This window comes from Eubalaena glacialis, chromosome 5, assembly GCF_028564815.1.
Source record: "Eubalaena glacialis isolate mEubGla1 chromosome 5, mEubGla1.1.hap2.+ XY, whole genome shotgun sequence".
In the NCBI taxonomy this organism is placed as follows: domain Eukaryota; kingdom Metazoa; phylum Chordata; class Mammalia; order Artiodactyla; family Balaenidae; genus Eubalaena; species Eubalaena glacialis.
In genome coordinates this window covers 110,387,069-110,412,410 of record NC_083720.1, presented here as the reverse complement: position 1 = coordinate 110,412,410, position 25,342 = coordinate 110,387,069, and the positions used below count along the sequence as shown (strand labels likewise).

Below are 25,342 nucleotides of genomic sequence, written 5' to 3'. Positions count from 1 at the left end.
TGGGTGAGTCATTTATCAATTCCCTTGTTTTTGAGGAACAGATAGCAGTACTCAGATGTTCAACTGTTTGGGGTCAGTGCCCTTACCCCCAAGTTGTTCAAGGGTAAACTGTAATTCCTTTGTATGTTCCTCTGTCATGTGCTCTTTACTCTGGCTTCTTTAATATCTTCTCTTTATCACTGGATTTAAGAAATATTATGTGACATAGTACAGATTTTTTCGTGCTTTTTGTACGTGGGATTTATTTAGATTATCACATTTACACATTTACTGTTTTCATCAGATTTAGAAATTTTCAGGTATTATTTCTTCAAATAGTTTTCTAGGCTTTGTTCTCTCCCACCCCATCCCCATTTATCTCTTCTCCTTCAGCAACTCCAGTTACTTGCACACTAAGCCACTTAACATTGTCCCACAGCTCACTGATACTCTATTGTGCTTTAAAGTCTCTTTTCTCTTTGTGTTCCATCTTGCATAATTTCTTGTATTGTGCTCAAGTTTACTAATCTTTTCTCCTGTGACGTATAATCTGTTGGTAATACCATTCAGTATATTTTAAATTTCAAATGTTGGATATTTCATTTCTAGAAATTTGATTTGGGTCCTTTTTAATATTCTTCATGTCTAAAAATTATTTTTTAAATCTTTCTTCTAGCTTATTGAACATATGAAATAACATTATAATAATTAGTTTAATGTCTTTGTTTACTAGTTCCATCATCTGTATCATTTCTGAGACACTTTTATTTGACTGATTTTCCTCCTCATTGTGAATTATATTTTTGTAGTTCTTTGCAAGCCCAGTCGGATTTTGAGTTACTTTATTATAAATACATTACAACATTACATAAAGTTTGGGGAAATTGAAAAAGCAAAATGATTTATAAGCTTTCCATGCTAATAACTTTCATTTTTATGTTTTCTCATCTACACTTCATCCATATCCATCTATATTTTACATACTTTACATAATAGAACTATCACTATTATTGCCCACAAACATTCAGACATAACAAAGGGGGGAAGTATACATAAATCTAGCATTCTTTAAAAAAAACTCTCAAGTTCTTACTAGTCTTTATCTTTTACATGCTTATCCTATTTTTACAGTTGTACTGAAAGCATATAGTCAACTAATATTTCCATAGTCATTTTGTATTATAAAAATATTTAATATCCCTACATAGTCTTTGTCATTAATTTTTCCTATTAAATATTTTAAGGCTTGAAAAATTACAAAGTACTTTATGCTTATCTTACAAATAAAACAATTCAATTATATGAAAGAAAAAATTATATAGTCTCTACACCCTATGCCTATTCCATTTCCTCAGGTAACAAATATTAACAACCTGGTATGTGTTCTTCCATACCTTTTTCTATTTTTCTCTATTTTTCATATGTAAACAATATATAGACAAAATATATAATTTTTGCGGTTTTTTTCGAAGCTTGCTTTTATTTTTCATTCATTAAATCATGAATATAGAGAATTAGTTAAAGCATATATGTGTTGATTTAGAGAGCTGAATCAACACATATATGCTTTAACTAATTCTTTTCAATATCTTCATTTTATTTTTTACTAAGGATATAACATATTTAAGTCAACCATTTTCCTAATGTTAGACATTCTCATTGTTTCCATATTTTTTTCTTTTTTTGCCTCTTAAAACAATGCTGCAACACTGATTTGATGCCAGAAGCAATGTTGATTGAATTTTAACTTGTTGGTTGCTGGATATCTTTATATTCCTATAAATACTCTTGAGTTTTATTCTGGGAAGCAGTTAAATTACTTGGATCCTTTCTGATCTTTTTTTTCAAGCTTTGTTAGGTAGGACCAGAGCAGTGTTTAGGCTAGAGCTATTCTCAATACTGTGGAAAAACTCTTCTCAGATTCTATCTGATGCCCAGTAAATTATGAGGTTTTTCCACTCTCCTGGATGACAACAGAACATTCTTACCAGCTCTGTGTGAGCTCCAAGGATTTTTCCTGAGTATTGGGTAGTCTTCTTACATGTATGCACTAATCACTAGTTTGCTGAGTATTTGGGTTGGACATTGCTGGGAATTCTCTGCAGGTCTCCAAAGTTTTCTCCATGCAGTTCTCTCCTCTCTGGTACTTTGCCCCGTAAACTCTAGCTGCTTTGGATTCTGGACTCCCAGCTCCATCTCCTCAACAGGGAAACTTCTGGTCTCTGCCTGGATTCTCCAACCCTGTTGTATACATAGCAAGCTGGGGCAGTCATAGGGCTCACCTCATTTATTTCCTATTTCCCAACGACCACTCTCCTTTGTTGCCTGATCCCCAATGTCTTGGGAACTATTGTTCCTTATATTTTGTACAGTTTTTAGGCATAGTGATAATCTGGTCCCTGTTACTCCATCCTGGCCAGAAGCAGAAATTTACATAGCTTGAATTTAGCAAGATTTTAGTCAGTCCCATATCAAGAAATATTATCATTAAATTTGGATCAAATTTTATTTAAGTAGTGAACACTCATTTAGAAAACCATACTAAAATAGGACTTTAAAACTTATTATCGTTCTATGGAAGTTTATAAGACTATCAAGTGATAGTCTCACTCAAAAACTCAGTACTAGCTTACATGCTTACTAATTACTTAAAATGACAAATACAATTTGGAGTTAAAAGAAAGAATGAAGTTGAGGGAAACGGCTACCCCTTTAAAGATGAAATCTCTAAAGCTTTCTTTTAGAGAAGAAAAATCTCTATAACCACAACCCAGATCAAGGCTGACTAAGAATGACTGAGAATAATGCAGAGGCACCAATATAAAGAATGCAAAAATTTAAACGGCAAGAGAGTCATTGGAGTACCCAATGGAGCTACCCAAAAGCAAAGTGGTAAAGTAGGCTAGGGTTGTCCTCAGAGCTGCTTTCTCCACATTCTTATTTTCTGTGTTCCTAGTATGTTTATGAAACAGGTCTGATCTTTCACATTAATGATTTTCATGTTAATGACTTAACATTTACCCAGCAAAGAGTATTTGTGTTTTAAAAGAAAAGATGCATAGAAAGAACAGTGCTTAATTCAAAGCAATCATTAACGGCATATTTTCAGGAAACAATAACAAATCAGTGAATGACACAGTGTATGGCAGTGACCCTTCTAATCTACCTCTTTTCATATACACAAGTCACCACCACCAACTCCATTGATTTGCATAATCTCCTCCAAAATAAGTTAAGCATGATAACTGGGATTGTTTAGGACTTCAAAATATTATAGTGCCTCTAATATGAGGAGTTTGAGGTTATAACCTCTAAAAGTACATTCAGAGCTACATTTCTATGACTTAATAAGATTTCATTTGAGGTCCTGTAACTAAAAAGGCAATACTGGAAATTTTGAATGAGTAGATGTTAATTGAGGTTAAAATTGTATTATTAAAACTTTGAATAGTCATGTGAGAAGAGGTTAAAGAAGTTATTCTTATTTTAAATAAAAAAGAAAAAACTATTAATTTTTTAAAAAAATTAAAGATATCGAATGATGGTGGGTTGCTTCTCTATTTTTTCAAAATTAGTAAAACAGATACATTAAATATCAAAAGATGTAGAAACACATTCCCAATCTACCTCACTGGAAAGTTTAAGAAAAGCATAATCCTGCAAGGTTAGAGTAATCAAATTTGCCTAAAGGCAGCAAGTCAGTGCAGATAACTTGTATACTGCTTCATTCAAGCAGTGCATCTTTCCCTTGCAAATCACAATGGCTAGTTTGACTTACACATGGATGTTCTTCCCCTGTGAAATCTGAATTGAATCCTTTCAAGTGAAGGGTATAAAAATGTTTACATTTACAATGAAGTCATCACACAAAATTCATGAAACTTCTGGAGTTCTTGTGCATAGCTATCCTGAAAGGTCAGATAAAACAAATGGTGCCTCGATCGTTATGAAATTACCAATTAACCAAAGTAGACATATGGTATATTCTTATAGAATATCTATGGTTATATTTAATAAACAATGATAAATGAGTTTTTAAATAAAGCCATTTAATCATCATAATTTTTAAGATCTAGAAGGAAATGTCCTGATGATGTTTAATATTTTAAAGTTCTTTTTAACTTTTAAAGTCCCTTTTAAAGACTGCTGTTTCTGCCAAAATGACAAACTAGGTACTATGGGGCTGAGCTTCCTACATAACTAAAAATGCTAGATAAAATACTTTTAAAAATCTCCCTGAATGTATGACAACATGAGTAAAACATTTTCATGGCTGAGCGAAGGAGGGAATCCAGACAGATAAGCAGAAGACTAAATAAAGCCAGCCCTCAACTGAGGGCATGTGCCAAGCTTGGTTGACATGGCTACTGAATTTTGTTGTCAAGCAGGGCTCAGAGGACAGAAGACACAGTCCAAGGTCCACCCAAGCTGAAAAGTATAATAGAATAACCCCTCAAAACTCTGGGACTCCCAAATTTGGGACTCATAGCACCCCAGGTAACTTCACAAAAACTGATTTTCTGAAAGCTTGAACCTAAGTAGAATGGAGAAAAGCTAATATCCTCTGAAATCTCATAAGCAAAAATCATCCCCAAAGTAGCTTTGCATTATAAATTTATATTACCATGGTAGTCCAATAAACTTAAGCAGAAAATTTAGTTTAAACTTGTCCTGAATTGTTAGTACTCCCAGACACCCAACAGAAACAAAGAGAAACTCTTTCAATACATTAAAAAGAACAAATAATTCCAATCTTCCACAAACTGTTCCAGAGTGTTTATAAGGCAAACATACCTTGACACTAAAACCTAACAGGAACAATAGAAAAAGAAAAGTTTCAGGCCAGTTTAACTACTGAACATAAAACAAAAATTCCAAACTAAATATCAACAAATTGAATATACGGATATAAAAAGAATGATAGCTTGTGATCAAATTGGGTTCATCTCAGAAATACAAAGTGGGTTAATATTAGTAGATCAATTATTCTAATTTACCACATTAAAAGGTGAAATGAGGATAATTATATCATCTCAGGAAAGGCAGAAATCCTTAATCTGATAAAAGGTATCTATTTTTTAAAAAGACATCAAGTAGCATAATTGATAAATAATTGAAATCATTCTCTTTAAAACTGGGAACAGAGTAAGCTAGGTCTCAGTTATCACTTCTATGTAACACTGGAAGACTATCAGCACATAAGGCAAGATAAATTAAATTAAACTAAAAGCACAGGAATTGTAAATGAAAAAACAAAGCTACACTTTTATTTCAGATGATTTGATTACCTATGTGAAAAATATACAGATAAATTATTAAAATTAATAAGAGACTGGAAAAGATTTTGGATAAAAATTAACTACATTAAAAATCAAATACATTTCTACACAAGAGCAGCAAATGACTTAAAAGAGAAATTTTATAAAATTGTATATCAAAATGTCATCAAAAGTAGAAAATATATGTGAATAAGTCTATCAAAACATGAAGAAAGAAACTTTAGAGATAAAAATATTAAGAGTATTAAAGAAGGCCTAAAAATGTAGATATATACCATGTCCATGGATTAGACTCAATATCATAAAAATAATTCTCTGTAAAGTAACCCACAGATACAATGCAATTCTCATCTAAATCCAAACAGTGGGACATGATGAGTTGATTTCAAAGTTAATACAGAATACAAAAGCCCAGATATAACCAATCTGCTCCTAAAGAACAACAGCAGGCCAAGACCTGCATGACAAACACCAAAAATTTTGTGCAACTCAAAGAGATCCAAACTTACTTGCTTTACAAAACACAAATGCGTTTTTTATCCTGTTTCTTATGTGGCTCATCTGTACCAGTTTCTCACGCCACTCACGTAGGCAGCCACGGAGACATCATCTTGAACTCTTCTTTATATCTCTCGACCTCCACCCCAAGGCCATCCAGTTGTTGACTGGTCTTTTAAATAGAACCCCTCTTTTCTACAACTGCTGACACAGTGCATATGCAAGCACTCATCAACACTTGCCTCTACTCTTACTCCAGCAAGTTTCCCTCCTCTCACTTGCTCCTTACTTCCTACAGCAACTATATCTGACCATCCTTCACATCCTCACTTATCTTTAAAAATATGTGGCTGTTATCAAGCCAATGACCTGCTTCAAAACTTCAGTAAGTCCCCATCCCACTGCCGAGGGGATCAAACTTACACCCCTTAGTTAGGCATTAAAGATCCTTTACATTGCACCTAACAGAATCATTTCTTGCCAAAGCACAAACCCTAACATACCCTGCCCACATTAGATTATTTACCACTTATTGTCCTTTCATAAAAGTCCATGAATCTTCACAACTTCAATTTTTATTTAGTTAGTTGATTCTAAAGTTTTACACCACATTTTCTCCAGGAAAAATACTACAAGACTTCAAGATTCAGTTCAAATGCCACCTTCCCTTACAAGCCTTCTCTATTCCAAATATAATTAATGAATTCCTTCCTCTGTGTTACCACAGTATTTTGTTTATTACACATTCATATTGATAATTGAAACACATGTTGCTTTTTTTCTGGCAGATACTGAAATCCTTACTATAAGGGAACACACCTTATTTGTACACCCCAAGCATCTTCCTGAAACATATCAGTTGCAAAATACTGGTTGTGTTAATTTGCATCTGTATGGTGCATCACAGTTTATCAAGACCTTGTGCATTTTACCCTTACATGTTTTATGGACTAAGTATCACTACCCCCATGTTACAAATGAGAGAATTTAGGTTCAGAAGTGTTCAGTAAGTAGACCAAGATAATGTAATTAAACACAGAAGAGTCAAGACTTACACCTAGGTCTCCTGACACAATATCCAGTGCTCTTTAAACTACATTACCTAGATTCATGCTATTAATTTCTATTGGAGTTCATTCTTTACTATTATAAAAGCTCAAGAATGAAAACTTCCTTTGGTAAAGACTTGGTTGAGAATTGAGACTCTTCGTTAAAAAAATATATACATAAGTTAACTTATGATGAAAAGAGTAGTTCCTTACTAGACAATTCAGTAAACTGGAGGTTTGTGAAGTTGAATTTTATGAAGATAATTAGCATCATGCTCTTGTGCCAAGCAGAAGAATGTTTTCAAGTATAGCTATAAGTGATTAATATAATGTGTCTTTTAATATGTCGTGTATTTAGTAAAAATGCTTAAAGCCAGAAAAACTTTCCTGCAATTTCCTTGCCTAAATTTCTTGTTCTTTCCATTATGAATATTGACCTCAAACTTGAAAGAATTGGATTTTTCCCATCCACTGGCCATGTTCTGCTCATCCAACATACAAATCTGACTGAACAACACTCAATTCTGATGCTGATGTGAGACTAACATGCTCTGATAAGCACATATGTGATGTCCACATAACTTGTCACTACTCTGGCAGATTTTTACTGATGGACTGAGGTTGGAAAAGAGCAGTGGGAAATTATGCATAAATTGGTTTCAAGGCCAATTTTGGCAAAGTCAAGTCAAGGAACTGCACAACCTATCGCAGCTGCAACCTGGTGGCTGCCATGATTTGGTTGGAACCATGAGAAACCTCAGGCTTTATCAAGACTGACCACTGAAGAGGTGCAAAATCTTCCCTTTCCTCTGAGTGGACAGTGTGGGTCTCTGGCCCTGAGATTTCCTGGTACCACATCAGAAGAGCTCTTGTTCTGATGTCAGAGAAACCAGGATTCTGAAAACTTTGGGACTTGAACAGGCTTAGAGATTTCTAAGTCTCAGAGACTGAGGTAAAGAAAAATCAAGGGACGTCTCCAAGGTTACATGAAAATACAACAGCAGAACCAACAGTAGAAATTACATTTCTTGACTACCAGTCCAGGTTGTTTTCCAATTGCCATACCACTACCCACATAGAATTATGTAAAGAAAGAAAAACTTACATTTGCTTTTTGAAATCACGGTAGAATAGTGTAAGTAAAAAAACCTAGATATTCATTTCATCTGTTTTATCATTTGCTTTTGCTTCTCCTAATTTGTAAACAAAGAAAAAGTTAACCATGTACATTTAAATGCATTTAAGGAAGGGATATATTATGGAGGACAGAGATGTACTCTGGTAGCTAATATGGAACAATATGACAAAAAGAAGTTGAAAATTTTAAATCAAGATATTTGAGAAAAGAATAAATGGAAAGCATGATTGCCAATACAGACTACATCCAAATAATTGCTTACATCCTATCCCAGCCCGCTGCCGAGTAACAAAGTCTACAAACTACTGACTTAAAAGTTGTTACACTCTCTACAAAGCTTTATTTTTCATATATCATGAGTAAAGAAAATTGCAGGAAAAACTTACAAGAATATATATTCTGATTATCATAATTTATAATAGTACCCATTTGCAAATGCTAAATTGAAATAACTTTAGCATACAAATATGTGATTAATAAACATAAAAAACTTTATACATTAACTATCATCTACCTACAAATGGTAAAGTTAAGACTACGCCAGGTAAGGCACTGTATCATTTTTCATACTTCTGTAAGTATGTGTTGTTCAATAAAGGTTTGATGAATTTATGAATATTTGTAGCTTAGAGCCATGTGTAAACTTAGCTCTGTGTAAACATAGGGTTGTGAGTATGTAAGCTCTTCAAGTTAATTCAGATGGCAGATAAAACATGAACCAGAAATTACTGAAAGACTATATAGCCAAGATTCTATTCACACATTAGGCAATATGAATTGAAAATTGTGAATATATTTTGAGTGTATTAGGCATCTGAGCAAATAACCAGGAGAACAAAACATAGGAGATATTTCTATTGGTTACCTCTGATATCTTTCCAAACAAAAAGGTCTGTCTGAGGGATTAAACTCAATTTTAAGGTTTAGAGGACTTGAGATATAAATACATTTTTTTTTTATGAATACATTTTTATATATGGCAAGAGAAAATAACTTTATCCCACAAACGTTTTTATAAAGATCATCTTCTTACGTGTAAGCAGTTGCAATTTTTAAAAAAAACCCTCTACTTCCTATATATTTATGCTACTATGAATAAAAATTACAGTGTTTACTATGTTCCAGAGTGATTTTCACTTCACATTCATTTAATTCTTATAATAACACCATGAGGGACTTCCCTGGTGGTGCAGTGGTTAAGAATCTACCTGCTAATGCAGGGGACATGGGTTCGAACCCTGGTCCAGGAAGATCCCACATGCTGCAGGACAACTAAGCCCATGCACCACAACTACTGAGACTGCCCTGTAGAGCCCACAAGCCACAGCTACTGAAGCCCACATGCCTAGAGCCCGTGCTCTGCAACAAGAAAAGCCACCGCAATGAGAAGACAGCACGCCGCAACAGAGTAGCCCCCACTCGCCGCAACTAGAGAAAGCCCGTGCGCAACAATGAAGACCCAACGCAGCCAAAAAATAAATAAATAAATAGATAAATAAATTTATATTAAAAAAACACACCATGAGAATTATAACATCATTCCCATTTTATAGATCAGAAAACTGAAACATAAAGGTGTTAAATAACTTGGCAAAAGCCACTCACTATGTAAAACTATGTGTAGTTACTATGTGGTGTGTCCAGTATTAGAATTCATATCCATGTCACTCCAAAGCCCAAGATTTTAATAGATGCACTATTCTGGCCTCCCTGAAATCTTTAAAGAAAATGATTTTTGAAGCCATCCCCAAGTTTCAAAAAAGCCCTCATATCAAAAGAAGAAGAAAAAGAAGGAGGAGGAGGAAGGCGAGAGGGAGAGGAAGAAGAAGAGGGAGAAGAAGAAAAAGGAAGAAACATCATGGCAGCACATGGAATCCAGAATTCTGGATTCAAATTCTGATTCTATCATTGGGTAACATAACACATGTTATCATAAAGCACTAAGCTACAGGTACCATGCAATTCAGAAATAAGGGGTATTAAAGGATACTTGTTTATGAAGCATACAGCTTTGTGTATGACGCTCCATTCCACCCTCACATACACGAGAAATCTGTTCTTATTATAAACATTTAAATCCTGGGACCCATGGGAGGTATAGCCTATAATCAGAATCTTCTTTCTGCATTTAATTCTTGGTCCCTTGTTCCCCCAGCAAACTGCTCACAATCTCTTTGCGCATAGAAACATAATGCAACACAAGGCCCCTGATTTTTAGGTCATTACTTCTGTTACCCATTCCAGGTGGCAAATCCTAATTATTCTTCCCCTGATGACTGCCTGCAGGCCACACTCCATGGAGATCCAAATATATATTATTTCTTCTCCTGGGACTAAAAAGTAAATATGAAAGGAAAACCTCCCCTTGTTCTTAGGTTTAGAAAAACTGTTTTACCAGTTTCATTCTTAATCCTTTGTTAGAGAAAAAGTACAAGCAGAAAATCTTCCTCCTAGACAACATGATAATTTGCTAACAGTAATATGTTTTCTTCTAAGAAATTGTAATATAGTAAATATTACACATAGTATATATTTTGAATGTGCCAGACTTTCTACTCTTAGGAAACCAGACTGGAGTTCCAAGAAGTTTAGTTAACTCAATGAGCCCTCAGAGCTTTCAAGTTTTTGACCTGAGGGCTTTTAGACAAGTTGGAATTGAAAAGATAAAGTTATTTAAGTACTTTCTTACAGCATATTTGTTTTCTCAAAGGCATTCACACATCATTTACATACATAATGTACACTGTAAACCACTTTCCTGAACAGCCTGCATTTGAAAGGATGTTCTTCACACTCTTTATGGGCTCATAAGCAGGAGTTCAATGAATAGTCAGAGAGCGATCTAAAATGTGAAACAATTTAATGAGTACCACATAAAGTGCCAGGGCCTGTGCCAAGAACGAGACACTAATGACTGAATTCTACTTGAATCCAATTCAACCCCTGCCTTAAACAACATGGAAAGCCTGCTGTCACAATTTATATACTTGGGGCAACATATAGCAGTTTCTCCCCTAGACTACTTTGCACTCAAATATATCTCTATTAGAATTAGTCATATTCATTTTCATTTGTCTTACACATAGTTGAGGTATTTCATTTGTGACTCTGCACTTAGGAAATACTCTCTTGAAAGGGAGTAGGGCCTGCCCAATATTCCATACAATTGAAAGTATTGGCCTTACTCTGACAGTACAGTATATGGCTTATAAAATGCAAGAACGTTGAAGGCAAGATGTATCCTCACTAAAGAAAATCACAGTGGATGAATGCACATGGCACAAATACCATCACTTCAATTGCCAGTCTTAATACGTTTGTACTGACTGGAGAGCCAGCAAAGGAGATTCATAAAAAGAGAGGCATCACATACCAAACCTGGGGTCAAGTTCTCACTGTTTATCAACTGGGATGGCAGACCAGACACTGGATCCTTCTGAGTTTCAGTTTCCTCATGTGTCCAAAAGGATTAACAATAATGTTAATTGATAGGGATATGGTGAAGACACGAGACTTTTTACAATGTAAAAATATGAGCTATGTTACTTTGACATGAGTCATGAAGGCAATTCCTAGATATGTGAGGTATATGGAGTCCAAGGATTTATTCTCTGGAAATTTCTCCATTTGGCTCTTTTCTAGTTCTGCATGATGCTCTTCCCTGGGATTTAACTTTCATGCAGTGAGGGATACTTAATAACACAAAAATCTGAGTACAAAACACAAAACCATAAACTTCAACTACTAGGCATTTGGATCAGAAAGATCAGGGCAGAGGAATGGAGCTCCATCCTTTCAGGATAGTCAATTGACTGAACTGAAGCCAAGGTGGTTCCAATGCTGCACAAGGGCCGGGATTATCTTAATAAACACTCCAAATCCACTCATGGAGAAAGAGAACTCCGAACCTGCTGGTATCAACCACCAGGCCAGGGGCCATTTGAGGTGCCCCCGTGGCACACAATCCATGTGCTGATATTTAACAAAAGTGAGAAATGTAAGGAATACAAAAACTATTCCACATCTTCCTCCCTCATCACACAAATTAAGTGTCATCAATAGGAAGTTCATCAACACAGAAGACACTGATAGTAAACACATGGTTTGTGTCTCCACCTCCGTAATGACTCCCTGATTTGTAAAATGGGGCAGTGTGTTAGAAATTGTTGAAATGTCATTTTCAAACATTGAGATGAATGCTTTAGTAGCATATTAATACATAAAATTAGATTTTGTTTTGGGAAAAGTAGTATATTTGGAAACACTTCTGACCACGGTTTCAACTTTTTGGAACTATTATAATTTGAGAAGTTTTTTTTTTTTTTTTTAATAGGTCAATGGCAAATATTTTAGGTTAAACTATAAATGTAAGTTGCAGGAGAAGAGCTGATTAAGACAAACACCTCATTGGTTCACTTTCTGAATTTCAATTAACACCTAATTTACGATACTTCTTAATACAAATGCAGCTTGACAGGATTAGTACACATTTTGTAAGGAGCTGACAAAGCAAGCATTCCATTAGCCAGCCCACAATGTCTCAAAATTTAATAGTCAATATTTCACTTTCAGGGCTGGTGTTGTCAAGAACTAAATAAATAAGCAAGCAGCCCCCACTTCTGATTTCTGAGAAAGAACACATTCTATGCAATTTGTTTCATAGCTTTGAGGCTATAAATTATTTTTTTAATGTTCCTCCTCTCGTAGCATTCTTCAATAGATAACTAAAGGAAATAAACCACCGAAGTCACATTGCTAAATCATTCTATTGTATCCAGGGTTGGGGAGAGAACTCTCTACACCTTAATTTAGGAAGGATAAGTCCATGATTAATTCCAGATCTTGGAACATGAAAGAGCTGTAAGAGTCCTCAAAATTCCCCTAGTAGAGGAAATCTCATATCCCCAGGAATCTGGCCAGGCACCTGAGCCCTGGCCTAGCCCAGGCCTCGCTGTGGGCTCAAAATGCTGTGGGCAGGGGCCTTCCTTACAGTTTGGGGGAGCAGCAGAGCTCCCTTCCCCCACCTCCCCAGACACCAGATGGTCCCAGCAGGATGTGCAAGGTTGCATTTTAAATGGATTATTTGCCTCTATCTTTTCCAAGCATTGTTAGAAAAGCTTAGGGAAGGTCCTAGTTTTAAACATTTTAAGCAGATGGTGCTAATATACTATTAGAAACAATAGATAACAGTCTAAAAAGAAAAAAATTAATGATAGTAAATCACTAGCATCTGATACTATCTACCTGAATTCTAGGAACATTGAAGGGTTAACCCCTGTCCAGTACACTCACTGACTGAGAGGCCTAAAGGATCATTAATGTGACTAATATTCTTAAGGTTTACAAAGAATATAGTGGTAACTACAAACAAGTGAGTCTAAATTTTAAATCAGGGAAAGTTGCTACGATGTACAAAAATCAGATTCATACATACACAATGGGGGAAGAAAATACGTTTTCTGTAGAAGAAACTATATATGGTATATATTAGACTTTTGTAGAAAAGTGAGCCATCATGAGGGCAAGAGGAAATTTGTGGAATTATATATTAACTTTCTCAAAAAGCCTTCACTAGCTCTTACACACTTTTAACTGTTCTGCTGTGGGCTAAGGAGGCCTAAACAGAGAAAAGAGGGCTCAAAGAGCACCTACTTGAAGGGAAACCATAAAGGTTCCATGAATTATTACAGGAACTACCTCACAGAAGGGATGCCAGTTAAATTTTGAATTTGTAAAGCACACTACCCTGTTCAGAGACAAAAAGTGGGAAGATCTCAGGAGACTGTGTAAACAAGCAAACAAAAAGGAGCTTTAGAGCCGTCTTAGACTGAGAGGATATATTTAAGAAAAAACAATCTATCTTATTCCTAACTAGTATCAGTAACTGCCATTGGTGGACCCAAAAAAATCAATGTAGGCCCTCAGGACACGGGCTAAAGAATTACTATTGACAAATGATGAATAGAATTCAACTATACAGAATTCTTATCCATCCCTTTTGCAAAAACTGTATTTTGACCACTTCTGAGTTGGCACTAGAGGCAGGAGGAGAAAAAAAAAAATCAAGATCTGAGGAATGGCGGTTTCTCTGGTGGCGCAGTCGTTGGGAATCTGCCTGCTAATGCAGGGGACACGGGTTCGAGCCCTGGTCTGGGAAGATCCCTTATGCCGCGGAGCAACTAGGCCCGTGAGCCACAGTTACTGAGTCTGCGCGTCTGGAGCCTGTGCTCCGCAACAAGAGAGGCCGCGATAGTGAGAGGCCCGCGCACCGCGATGAAGAGTGGCCTCCGCTTGCTGCAGCTAGAGAAAGCTCTCGCACAGAAATGAAGACCCAACACAGTCAAAAATAAAATAAATAAATAAATAAAATTAAAATTCTAAAAAAAAAAAAAAATCTGAGGAATGAAAACTAAAACAGAAGAGACTAGCTAAGAGAAGCAGCTCTATGAAATACATTTTTAACCTAAAGAGGTGCCAGGCAATAAATATATGTTTGGATATTTAATATTATGATGGAATAAAGTAGACATAGGGTTCAACATCAAATTCTAAAATGCCATACCTAGGAGGCTGCCAATGAAGCTAGAAAGTACAACACTGAGAACCAAAAAATGATAAGATCTTACTGAGAGATTATAAATTTATGAAAATTTCCCCAAGAATTAGTATACTAGGACATTAGGACACTGGTTATAAAGAAAAGCAGAAAGAATAATCCTTTAGGATACCAAAAGCCTATTTCTATATAAACAAGCTTGCATATGCCACTCTAAAGACAGATTTAACCTTGCAAGTCACTGACCTTTAATCATGCTTGGATTTTTTTCAAGAAAAAAAAATCATTTACTCAGAAGATTAAAGGTAGGGAAGACTTTTTTTTCAGAGTTTTCACACTTGTTTAAGAGGATAAAGATACCCTTCCTTATCAGTCTTATCAGCCTCTACTCATCATTCAAAATTCTAATTTATTCAATCTTCCTCTTTAGATATTATATTTCCAATTGCCTGTGCTTTCCTGATACCCCCTTAAATACAAAAAGAGAAAAGAAGGGAGGAAGGGTGGGGGAGGGAGGAAGGAAGGAAGGGGGTAGGGAGTAGGGAGAGAACACAGAGTTGGTTTATCAGGTCTCTGCTTTTCCAGGTAATCTATAGACAAATCTGAGAGATTAATTTGCACACTGAATTTGCCCAGGCTCTTCACAGATATTCACAGATACTCAGATTAACATCTACTGGTACAGTACAACAATGAAACAGTACTCCTCAGTCTCTGTTCTGGAATGACCTCCTGCAGCATCAGCTTCTCAGTATCCCTCAGGACCCTTTTGAACTAGATAAAGTAAGAGAAATCTGATTGCAAATTCAGATGACTATGTATTGTGCTGACACCTTAATGTGCAAGACAGACATTCCTTTGAATTATCTGCATCTTTGTGTCTGTTTATATATAGAGATGAATTACCTATTTTCTGTCCTAATGGATTTGGCTATACAAATTACATCTGAGGCTGTGCTACACTGACTTATCTACTTCTATTTATATCAAAAATTTCTTTCTAAAGCAAGGTTAAATTAACACAAAATCTTCCTTTCTGTCCTATAGTTTCATGAACTTCAAATCAGAGTTTTGAAAGGCATACAAGTTATATTGTTTCACAAATATATTAAGGATGGCATAATTTTAACAAGTAATATTTCTCCTTGGGTAACATTTGATCTTGGTTAGAATGAGATGTAGATGAGGGATGAAGATCAATATTAATAGTCTATAGATATGAGAAGGTATTGAGAACTTTCCAGATATCTAACAATGTTAATCCATCCCTGTGATAAACATTAAAAATCAGTTATGATCTCTGTCCTCAAGGACTTTATATTCTCACTGTATTTAGAAAAGATGAAATTATGTTCTTAGTCATTTCATTCATATCAGTTAATGAAAGTAACTGCACTTCTATTAGTTTAGACTCAGATAAACCTGGACAAATTTCTGTTGTTTGCATTTCAAGGAAGGCCTCCAAAAGGCCAGCTAAGATTACAGTGTAATTGTTTAATACAAGCAGACTTTGAGGAAGGAGACTTGGAATCAAGTTCTGGGTAACGTTAACAAATGGGTTTGACCTCATGGAGCAACTGTTTTCCTATCTGGGTAATGGTAACATTAACAAATTCCACTATTTGGGCTGTGCATTGAGCTGAAATAATGTACTCAAAGTGCTTTGAAACCATAAAGCTATGTTAGTCACTATGACATCAAGCCACCATATAGTTTCAGGAACCTTAGGACCCCTGTTAGAGAAGGGCACTTTATTCAGTGGGCCATGCCCTTCACTCTGCTCTTGGGGAAGGGCAGATCAAAGGTATCCTGGAGTCTGGAGAGCACCCCCTCTTACTTTTTGGGTATCTTCCACATATCTGTCTTCATCTTTCTTATTTTAGTGACCTTTTTTTGACGCTTGTTTGGGATTTCAATGTACTATTTAATTTTTCCCTGTTATTACTTTTATTTGTCTTATACAGTGCCAAAAAGAGGGACTAAGATTTTGCTACTCTTTAGCCAAGATGGTAAATTAAAGCCTTTCATTTCTCTAAGTTAAAAAAGCAGGGTTGATCATTTAAAAGTGATCTCAGATTTTGGCCATACTTCTCAGTCTTCCACTTGGGCCATTCTTATATTTCTTTCATTACACACATGTACAGGTTTGCCTCTTGTACGCAAAAATTGGGAAGAAATAAGATTAGAATAATAATCCATTCAAATTTGGTTTTATTGCTGTTTTATCCTCAACAGCTCTGTTCAAAAATAAACCAGTAGTAAAGGAAAAATAAAAGTAAATGCTCTTAAGGTTGTTGTTGTTGTTGTTGTTTTTATCTTGCCTGGATGTTTATGTGCTGAGGAAAATAGACATTTATGCTTGAGGTGTGTTTCAATACACATGGTACAACTAAATTGTAAAATTGCAAACACTCTTAAATAGAAAAACACACATGTTCACAGAACCTTCTTCTATACAATTTCTAATGTTAAGATAAGCCTGAAACAACATAACTTCTGAAAATGAATTAGCTAACTTTTGATACTTCTTATAATAAATGCATATTTGAAGTTAATGATTTTTTAAAGCACAAGCTTTTACTTTAATGTGTATAGAAAACTACATTTATTTTCCTGAAATCAGATCAATGTATAGATAAGCCCTGATTTTCTTATATTGGTAGCTGGCTGAATCTTTCACACAACAGAGCATCAGAATAGGCGTTTTCGTAGACAATCTTTAGAAATAATATACTTCATTTCTACCTTTCCTAAAACAAGAAAACCCTCAATTTTCACCCAGTTGCAAACATTATTCAAAACAAATTTCTCAATAAAAAGTAGGTTTAGGGAGTTGTATACTGAGTTGGCTGCCCAACCACAGCAGAAAGGTGTCTTGTCCTCTAAACTATCAAGGAAGGCCTAGGAAACTTCTGGTGGGATAGACTGAATGTTAAAGGTGATGAGGAAACTTATAAGCAAAATTGAATTAAATCAGAATTCTGAATTCCAGACTGACATATTTCTGCTAAGCTACTCCAAGTTTTGAAGAAATACGCGCAGTAAGAGTGCACCAAGAAAGATCTGATAACGCGAACACATATGCTCCCTGTCACAAACATACCCTCCTTGTCAGAACAATGTGCCATCAAAGGTACAAGTTAACAAGGGAATTTCCAGCATTTTCCTTCATTTGCGTACATCCTTCCTAACTTCAGGCCCAAGAGAGGTCAAAAGAGGTTTACCTAGCTAAGGAAAGGAAGACATCGCATGCAGACCATCCGCGCAGAATCAGAGCGGCAAAGCTACTTTGGGGATTTTGCCCTCCCTTCCTCTTGAGATGCGGCAGAACGTGCCTTCTGCTTACAGGCACTCACCTAATCGTCCCCAGCACCCTCGTGATCACTTTCCTCGCAAAGTGAATGGTGGGTCCACCGACCCCAGTTCACCTCGGCCTCAACTCAGTGGAACAGGGCCCGGGGCCAGGGCGTGTGACTCCGACCTCAGGCGGCGGGAGAAGGGCCGGGAGGGGCGTCCCGGTCCCACCGCAGGTCTCAGGGTGCAAACGGGGTGTGGGGGCGAGAAACGAGTTTGAATGGGACGGCAACTTGGAAGTGTTTTAAAGGTTTCTTGAAATGGGCAAATGCTCTGAATCTATTCAGCGGGGGAGCTTTGGAGGACGTCGCCATCCCCTTGTCGCCTGGGACGCACACAGGACCCTGGCCGAGAGGGGGCGAAGGTGTCCCGACGTGAAGTCCGCCCGCCCGAGCGCGGGATCGCGGGCGCCCGGCACCAGGGCGGCGCCGCCGGAGAAGCGCCGGGCCGCGGGCACTGGACTCAGAGCCCTGGCTGCTGCGTCCGCGGCTCGTCACGCCGCGCCGGGGCGGGGGTGGGGGGTGGGGTGTAGGAACTCCAGGAGGTCCCCAAACTCGGTGACAGAGCTTGGCACCCGGTCCCGCCGGCGCAGAGCTGCGGCAAAGGAGGCGGCGCGGCCCCTCGGGGTGGGGAGGGGGTGGGAAGGAGACAGGTGAGACCCGGCGCCCTCCCAGCGCCAGCCGCGCCCCCGCCGTCTCGCCCCGAGAGGGCACTCACCGGCTTTGCACGGATCCTTGTAGTCCAGCGCCTCCGCCTCTTCCTCTCCGTTGCCACCGAAAGTGTAGTCATAGTCGAGGCCGGCGCAGACCCCCAGCTCCGCGCAGAGGACAGCCCCCGTGGCCACCAGCCACGCGAGCATCCCCAGGGAAAGCGTCTCCAGCCCCATCTTCCTCGCGAGGAAGGGCACCGGTGGCTGTCCCCGTGGGAGGCTCCTCGGCGCGGCCGGCGCTCAGGTGTCTGGGGACATGGGGCGCCGTCGGGCCGAGAGAGGGCTGGGCGGCCTGTCCCCCGGCGCGGGCGAGGTGGCGGGCGGGGGCAGGTAGGGAGCGGGTCCGGGCGGGCGCGCGGCCAGGCTGCCTCCCCGCGGCCGTCCTTCCTGCGGCTCAACGGCTCGGCTGCCCCAGGCTCAGGCTCCCAGGTCCCCGGGCTCAGGCCCCGCGCGTGTCCCGCACCTAAGACCCGGCGCCGCCCTGGGAGGACAAGACCCGTCTGCACATCAGCGCGTCTGAGCTGAAAGTGGGGACCGCGGTCGCGGGTTGGGGGCAGACATTCCTTCGCCGCCAGACCTTAAAAGCCGCAGAAGCAGCACGGCAACTGGCTGCGAGAAGGGCGAAAGTGGGAGGATTTGGGGATGCACTGTTTGCCTTCCCCCCCCGCCCCCGGCTGTCTTTTTACCCTCTTCCTAACTTAAAAAAAAAAAAAAAAAAGAAAAGAAAAGAAAAGAAAAGAAAAAAAAAATCTTCACAGCATCTAACCCAATCACTTGCATCCTGCTTACTTATTCATACAATCAGGGTCAGGATCCGGGCCACAGCCTCCTCTCCGCCTCCTTTCGGTAGCCCTACACGAGCAGACAGACACGAGCGCGCCGAGAATTCCATTTATAAGTTACTAAAGATAAAAATGAATATATCATGCTCTGCGTCCAGGGACAGCAGTTAATAGATGATGTACGTGCCAACCGAGAGCGCCAGACCGGGGGTGGGCGAGGGATGGTGACAACTCGGCTCAAACCTCCTCTCCCCACCAATACACAAGGAGCTTGCGACTCCCCTTTGCTGCCTTGGCCTCGGTGCAGCCCGGAGGGGAGGAAAAGTGTCTGGGCCTCCGCGACCGAGGTAAGGAAACTGCTTTCAAAGTCCGCCAACCAACAAAGTTGTGCTACGAACTAAGATCCTCAGAACTGCAGTTAAAAAAAAATCCAAAATCCAGTTACAGATTGCAGCAGCAGGAAACGCGAAGACCTCGCCAAGGGCTGCGCTGTGGCTCACGCGGGCTCAGGAAGGGAAGTTGGAAGGAACACTTGGGAAGCAAATTTTCTGTGACAGCTCTGGCGCCCATGCCCAGAGTTGCTCAGTATCCTCTGGCTTCAGTTGTTTTACTTCGGAGGAGAGTGTGTAAAACCTGGCAGCAGGATTAGCGAGGTAAACCACATGTCAGCCTAGCAGACGCAGGACAAACACAGGCTGTGGGAAATTGGGGAGGGAAAAAAATCAGAGGAAATCTCTGCAAAACCCCTGTTGTGAGCAATTCAGAGGTTTCCCTACATCTGCAAGTAGTTTCCAAAATAGGTGAGAGGAATTCTCCTCCCCCAAATTTCCAAAGGACTCATGATTGGGAGCCTTCTCTTTTCCAACTAAATATTGAACTGTCACTTTAGCAGTGACTTGTAAAAAATATTCTGTTGCCTTCACATCTTAATTTGACTTCTAAATGTCTCCCCCTTTTCTGAGTTACCATCAACAGACAGTCTCATCTAGAGGGAAATATGAAGGCAACCACACGCATGCGCACATACATACATACATACACACATGCACACACACCCACACACAAACACACAAACCTTTGACAGGTAGACCCAGTATTTGGTTAGGGGATCTGACTAGGTTTTACGTTTGTTAAAGAAAAATTAGAGGCTAAAGTTGAAGAGGTATCAATTATTTCCAACTTAAACTAAGAGTAAAAGGATGGGAGGGCTGGGTAGAACTGACTGATTCCTTGTTCCTGGCAAAACTGCGGCTTTCTCAGAAGCCACTAAAGTGATGGAGCCTCCCTTCCATAAATCTCAAACTTCTAACCACAGGTCATAGAAAAGAGAGCAGATCTGGAAAGAACATGTTCAATAAGCAGGTAGAAGTATTTGGTTTTGAAATCTCTTGCTGAGTCATTCTCAAATTCTTTTGCCCATCAAAAACATGTTTGCATAATTAATAGTGACGTTCCTCTAGTGCATCCTCTAAACAAGAATATATTTTGTTTAGTCTATTTGAAAGCCCAGGAAATACAGCTTTCTTTTAGAGGATCCTCTTGAGCTGCTGACAGTGTCCCCACTCCCTACCCCCAGACCTTTAAAATGTCCCTTGTTAATTTAAATGACTTGCAAACATTTCCTTAGGCTATTTTATCATACGTAAGTTCGCAAGAGTTTGTACCTGGAGTTTGCCTAAACATCACTTACTTTGCAGTAATAAGTATGTTTCATTCATTTGTCCTGAAAAAAATGTTACAATATAGGGACATCTACCTATTATATTTTCCTTACAGAATTTATCATTGCTCAGTTTTACAATTTTATACATTTGTAACCCAGAGTTAGAATGATTGACATAGTAGAAGCTCAAATCAAAATGTAGAAATGTTTCTTTGTAGCTAAAATACTTGCAGAGAATACTTATTTACATCACAGTATCCTAGGCCTCAAATCCCTGATTTATTTTTAAATATTATTTTAAAATATGTAGTAAATCTAAGTTTATCATAATAAAATACTTACTTTTAAGCTTTATTTCTATAGTTGGTACGATTGCAAACAAAAATAGATTTTGCCCTGCCCTTGAAAAATATAAATTTGCAAGAATTTGCAAGAAAACATAAAAAACAATATGCATGTGAGAAAGGAGTTGAGTGTTCCGTCATACGAATATAGCCATAGATATGTGCCCTATGTAAATCCAGTGTCCTTAGAAGATAAAAGAGGAGACTGATTGCTTCAGTAAGACATGCTGAAGGAACCTTGGCTTCTAGCTGGCAGCAGCTGCCTCTGACTACCATTGCCGCTTGCAGCAGAACCGCATCGACCCCAGCAATCCTAGGGAGGAAGCCACCAAAGATAGCTGAAGCAAGAGGTACTCTCTATGCCAATTGGTATATCTTGTTTGCTATCACAGTAATTAAAATAAACTTGCCTTGTAGACAATATCAATTAAAAATATCTATTTTCTAATCTAGTCAATTTGTTATTAGCTAGTAGTGATTGTTTTTTGCTATGAAACCAGGTAATACATGAATATATTCTGCTCATGTTCCTCATAAAAAGAGATAACTCAGACATATATGGAATAAAATGTGGTTCCCTCTCTCCATTGGTTTCACCCCTGTCAACCTGCTAGCTAAGTAGTGTGCATATATTTTGGCTCCATGAAATTGTCTAATCTGTTGGTTGAAAACAGCAAATATTGACAATTTTATAAGGTTCAACCTAGTACTTCAAGGCTTTAAAAAATTCTACCCTGTATTAATGTTGTTGTTCTTCTGAATCTATATGCATCTTAGTCAAATATTTTTACGTGAGAAGATGAGTCTCTGGGCCTCAATGGTGTTTACCTCCCACAGTTTCTTTTCTTTTTTTTTAAATCTTACATTCTATGACTTTTTATATCACATTATTTCATGCATCACCATTGCAGGATGTTCCCAACTCTTGATAATTAGAATGATGCTGCGTTCAGTCAAAAATCTGTCCCTTATTTCTGTTTCCTAGTAGCAAGTAGACTGAAGAAGTGAACAGAAGGCAATGTTTGTTTCACAACAAGTGTTACAGAAGGTGTTTGTTTGTTTAGAAAAAGACACACACACCTCCCCAGGAAATGAAGACAAAGAAAAGAGCCTTCCTTCTCTGCAGTGGATTCTGGTCTGAGCAGGGGTTACTGACCTAACAGTCTCTGGTCATTTCTTAGTACTTGCTGATTTGCTGTACTGCCCTTGTTACTAGTTTGCCTTGCTGTGGAAGACAGAGACACCCTTTGTTTTTATGGCTTTTAGCTACTCCAGACCTTTTAACGCTCCCTTTTGTCCCATTCTCATGAGACCCTCTACAGCACACATAAGCTTTATTTTACCTTCTTTCTTCTAAGACTCTCTCTCAGTCCTGAGCAATTCTACATAACACCTCTTATTTCTAAGTGAGTCCCAAATGCTACTGATGCTACATGAGATCATTTTGGGTAACAATGATAAACTTAAAAAAATTTTAAGAGTTACATATGTGTGTGTATGTTAGAAAAAAAATCAACAAATTTGCCATTGTATATGCATGTCTTATAATGATGCTTAGCTTAAAAAACAAGTTAGTTGCTTTATGAAATTAAGTCATCCATATAGGCAGCCCATGAAGGTTAGCTGATGTTTGATAAACACTGATTTAATTCAGTTCCTATGTCCCCCTACCTGATGCTGTCTGTTAGGTAGGGAGACATAGGAACTGAATTCATTGCACCTGTACTGCAGTCTATTCCTTCTCCTACCTGCTTATCACCCATTCTCATTGCCAGTAGCACAATGAAGAAAGACTATGTTTGGGCACAGAGCTGCATGTATTTTCTGTCAGCACTTTTGGTTTGTTCTCTTATTTAAGCATTATTTGCTATAGAAGTCTCAAGAATGGTTCCACTGACTTACTTGTTCAGAAACCATGTATTATTGCCTAACGGTATCTGGAAACGATTGTATTCTTTATTCAGGCATCAGCTTTGCCAAAGAGAAATGGAGGGAATGGAATGGAGTAAGAAGGGGCGGGGCGGGGGGGATCATCTCATTTCCCACCTGGTGAGACTGATAGGTTTGAGTCCACCATATGTATTCAACTGTATGTATTCAATGTATGTCTGTACTGAATCTTCAGTGTTGTCCCCTGAGCACTGAGCTAGGGAGGTACAAGTGTATCGCTTGGAAGTAGTCTCTCAATGCAAGTTCCAGCTCTCTGCTTAATAGCTTGGTAATTTTGGACCCACTTTTTTAACCTCATGTGCCTTCAGCTTCTTCATCCATAAAACAGGGGTTATCTTATTATTCCATAGTATTTCAGAGTTGTTATAAAGATTAAGTTAGTTAATATATGTGATGTACTTACAGTTCCTACTATAGAGTGCACTTTTGGTATTTGTTTGCTATTACCATCATAAATAAGTTGTAAAAAGTCAAACTATTTCCAGCTCTTCTAAAACACATTATTTGAAAACAGCCTTCTTCTCCTTCACTTTGACCTAAATGGTATAACTCTAAGGCAGAGTGACTTACTCAAGGTTATGCTGGAGAGAAGCAGTGGATAGACTGGTGAAGAACATAGACTTCATTAGCCAGAAAACTCAGAGTTCTAAGTCTGACTTTGCCACTGAGGAGCTGTTTGGCCTTGGGCAAGGTCCCTCCCTAGCTCCACTCTCCTGACTTTTGAAGCAAGAATGAAATACCTAATAGGGTTGGACTAAGAATTAAGTAAGATTATAAGTGTAATGTACTTTCTAGTAGGGATAAGCACATTACAAAGGGTGGTTATTATTATTAATTGGCATTTTCCTAGTGATCTATGGGGAAAACCTGTACATTATGATCTTTTCCACTGTCAGACGAGAAATTCAGCACAGACACAAACCTGGTTACAAATTAAATAAAGCTAGGACAGTTTTATTTGAAAAATTCCACTGATACAAAACCTATTAAATTGAAATAAAGATTTAGGTGACTTTGCTGGTGTTGCTTATAAATTCCCCAATTTATAGAAGTATATTTACTTCTGTGACTGACATCTAGAATGTTTTTCATCTGGCCATTTTCTGTCCCCTTGATTTAGCTAATATGGTCTTGTGTTCATATTTTCATATTATGAGCAATAAGGTAGGTCTTCCAATTTTTCCTACACAATTTCCCTATCAAACAAAATTTGTACTTCATTTCATTCTACTTTTCTCATGAAGATTAAAAAACAGGCATTGAAGCTTTCTATGAAACATACTATATTCTTTCAATACAATGAGAATAACTTAATTTAAAAATAAAATAATGAAGTAGTACCAGCCTCTTGTGAGAAAGAAACACCTAAACTCCATAACGCCCATTATCTAGGTTGATCACTTGCAAACATTTTTCTGATCCTATGCTCTTTTGAAGATAAGGAGTAAGAGTTAGAAGGACTGAGTCATTCATGAACATATTACTGTCAACTTGTAACCTCCGACCCTCCACTGGCTCCTTCAGCTGGCTGTTCTTTGGGGGCCTGCAGTTCTGCTAATCCAGTGGACAAGTGTTGGGCAGTGGGGAACTGCATGTCTAAGAGTGGCCAAGAGCCTCTAACCCCAGTAAGAGCCCATTCTTCCTTTGGCCTCTGGTGAAGCCTCACTTTGCATTGTTCCTTCCTGACTCTACAGATTATATTCTAGACAGAAGTGCCTACTCTGCCTGCATCCAAGTCATTGTTCTCATCTAGACCATGTCTTCCCCATGCATGAATCCCATAAAACACATATTTTGCATGTACATATGTACTAGAGCAAAATAATTTTTTAACTGACAAAAATAGAATTGAGCCTATTTCAGCAATCCAAGTAATATAGGCCATCACTGGAAACATTTAACATTGGAATAAAAGTGAAAATTAATTTTAAAAATCTATACATTTAATATAAAAGCAGAGCTTAGGATTAGAAAATGTCCTTGAATCCTTGTTCTACTTATTAGATGTCTTTGGACACATTCTGTCTTAGCTTGATTTTTC

General features: G+C 38.2%; 1 protein-coding gene across 2 annotated transcripts in view; it reads right to left on the bottom strand.

Annotated features, from left to right (window-relative positions):
- The window catches only part of TLL1 (tolloid like 1), a 232,296-nt gene extending 213,438 nt beyond the window's left edge, over nt 1-18,858 (bottom strand). For both annotated transcript variants that reach the window (XM_061191578.1, XM_061191577.1), the window contains exon 1: nt 18,571-18,858. In XM_061191578.1, coding sequence (XP_061047561.1) covers nt 18,571-18,739 — 169 coding nt within the window. In that variant the 5' untranslated portion in view covers nt 18,740-18,858. The remainder of the gene's footprint in view (nt 1-18,570) is intronic.
- Between the last annotated feature and the right edge of the window lie 6,484 nt (nt 18,859-25,342).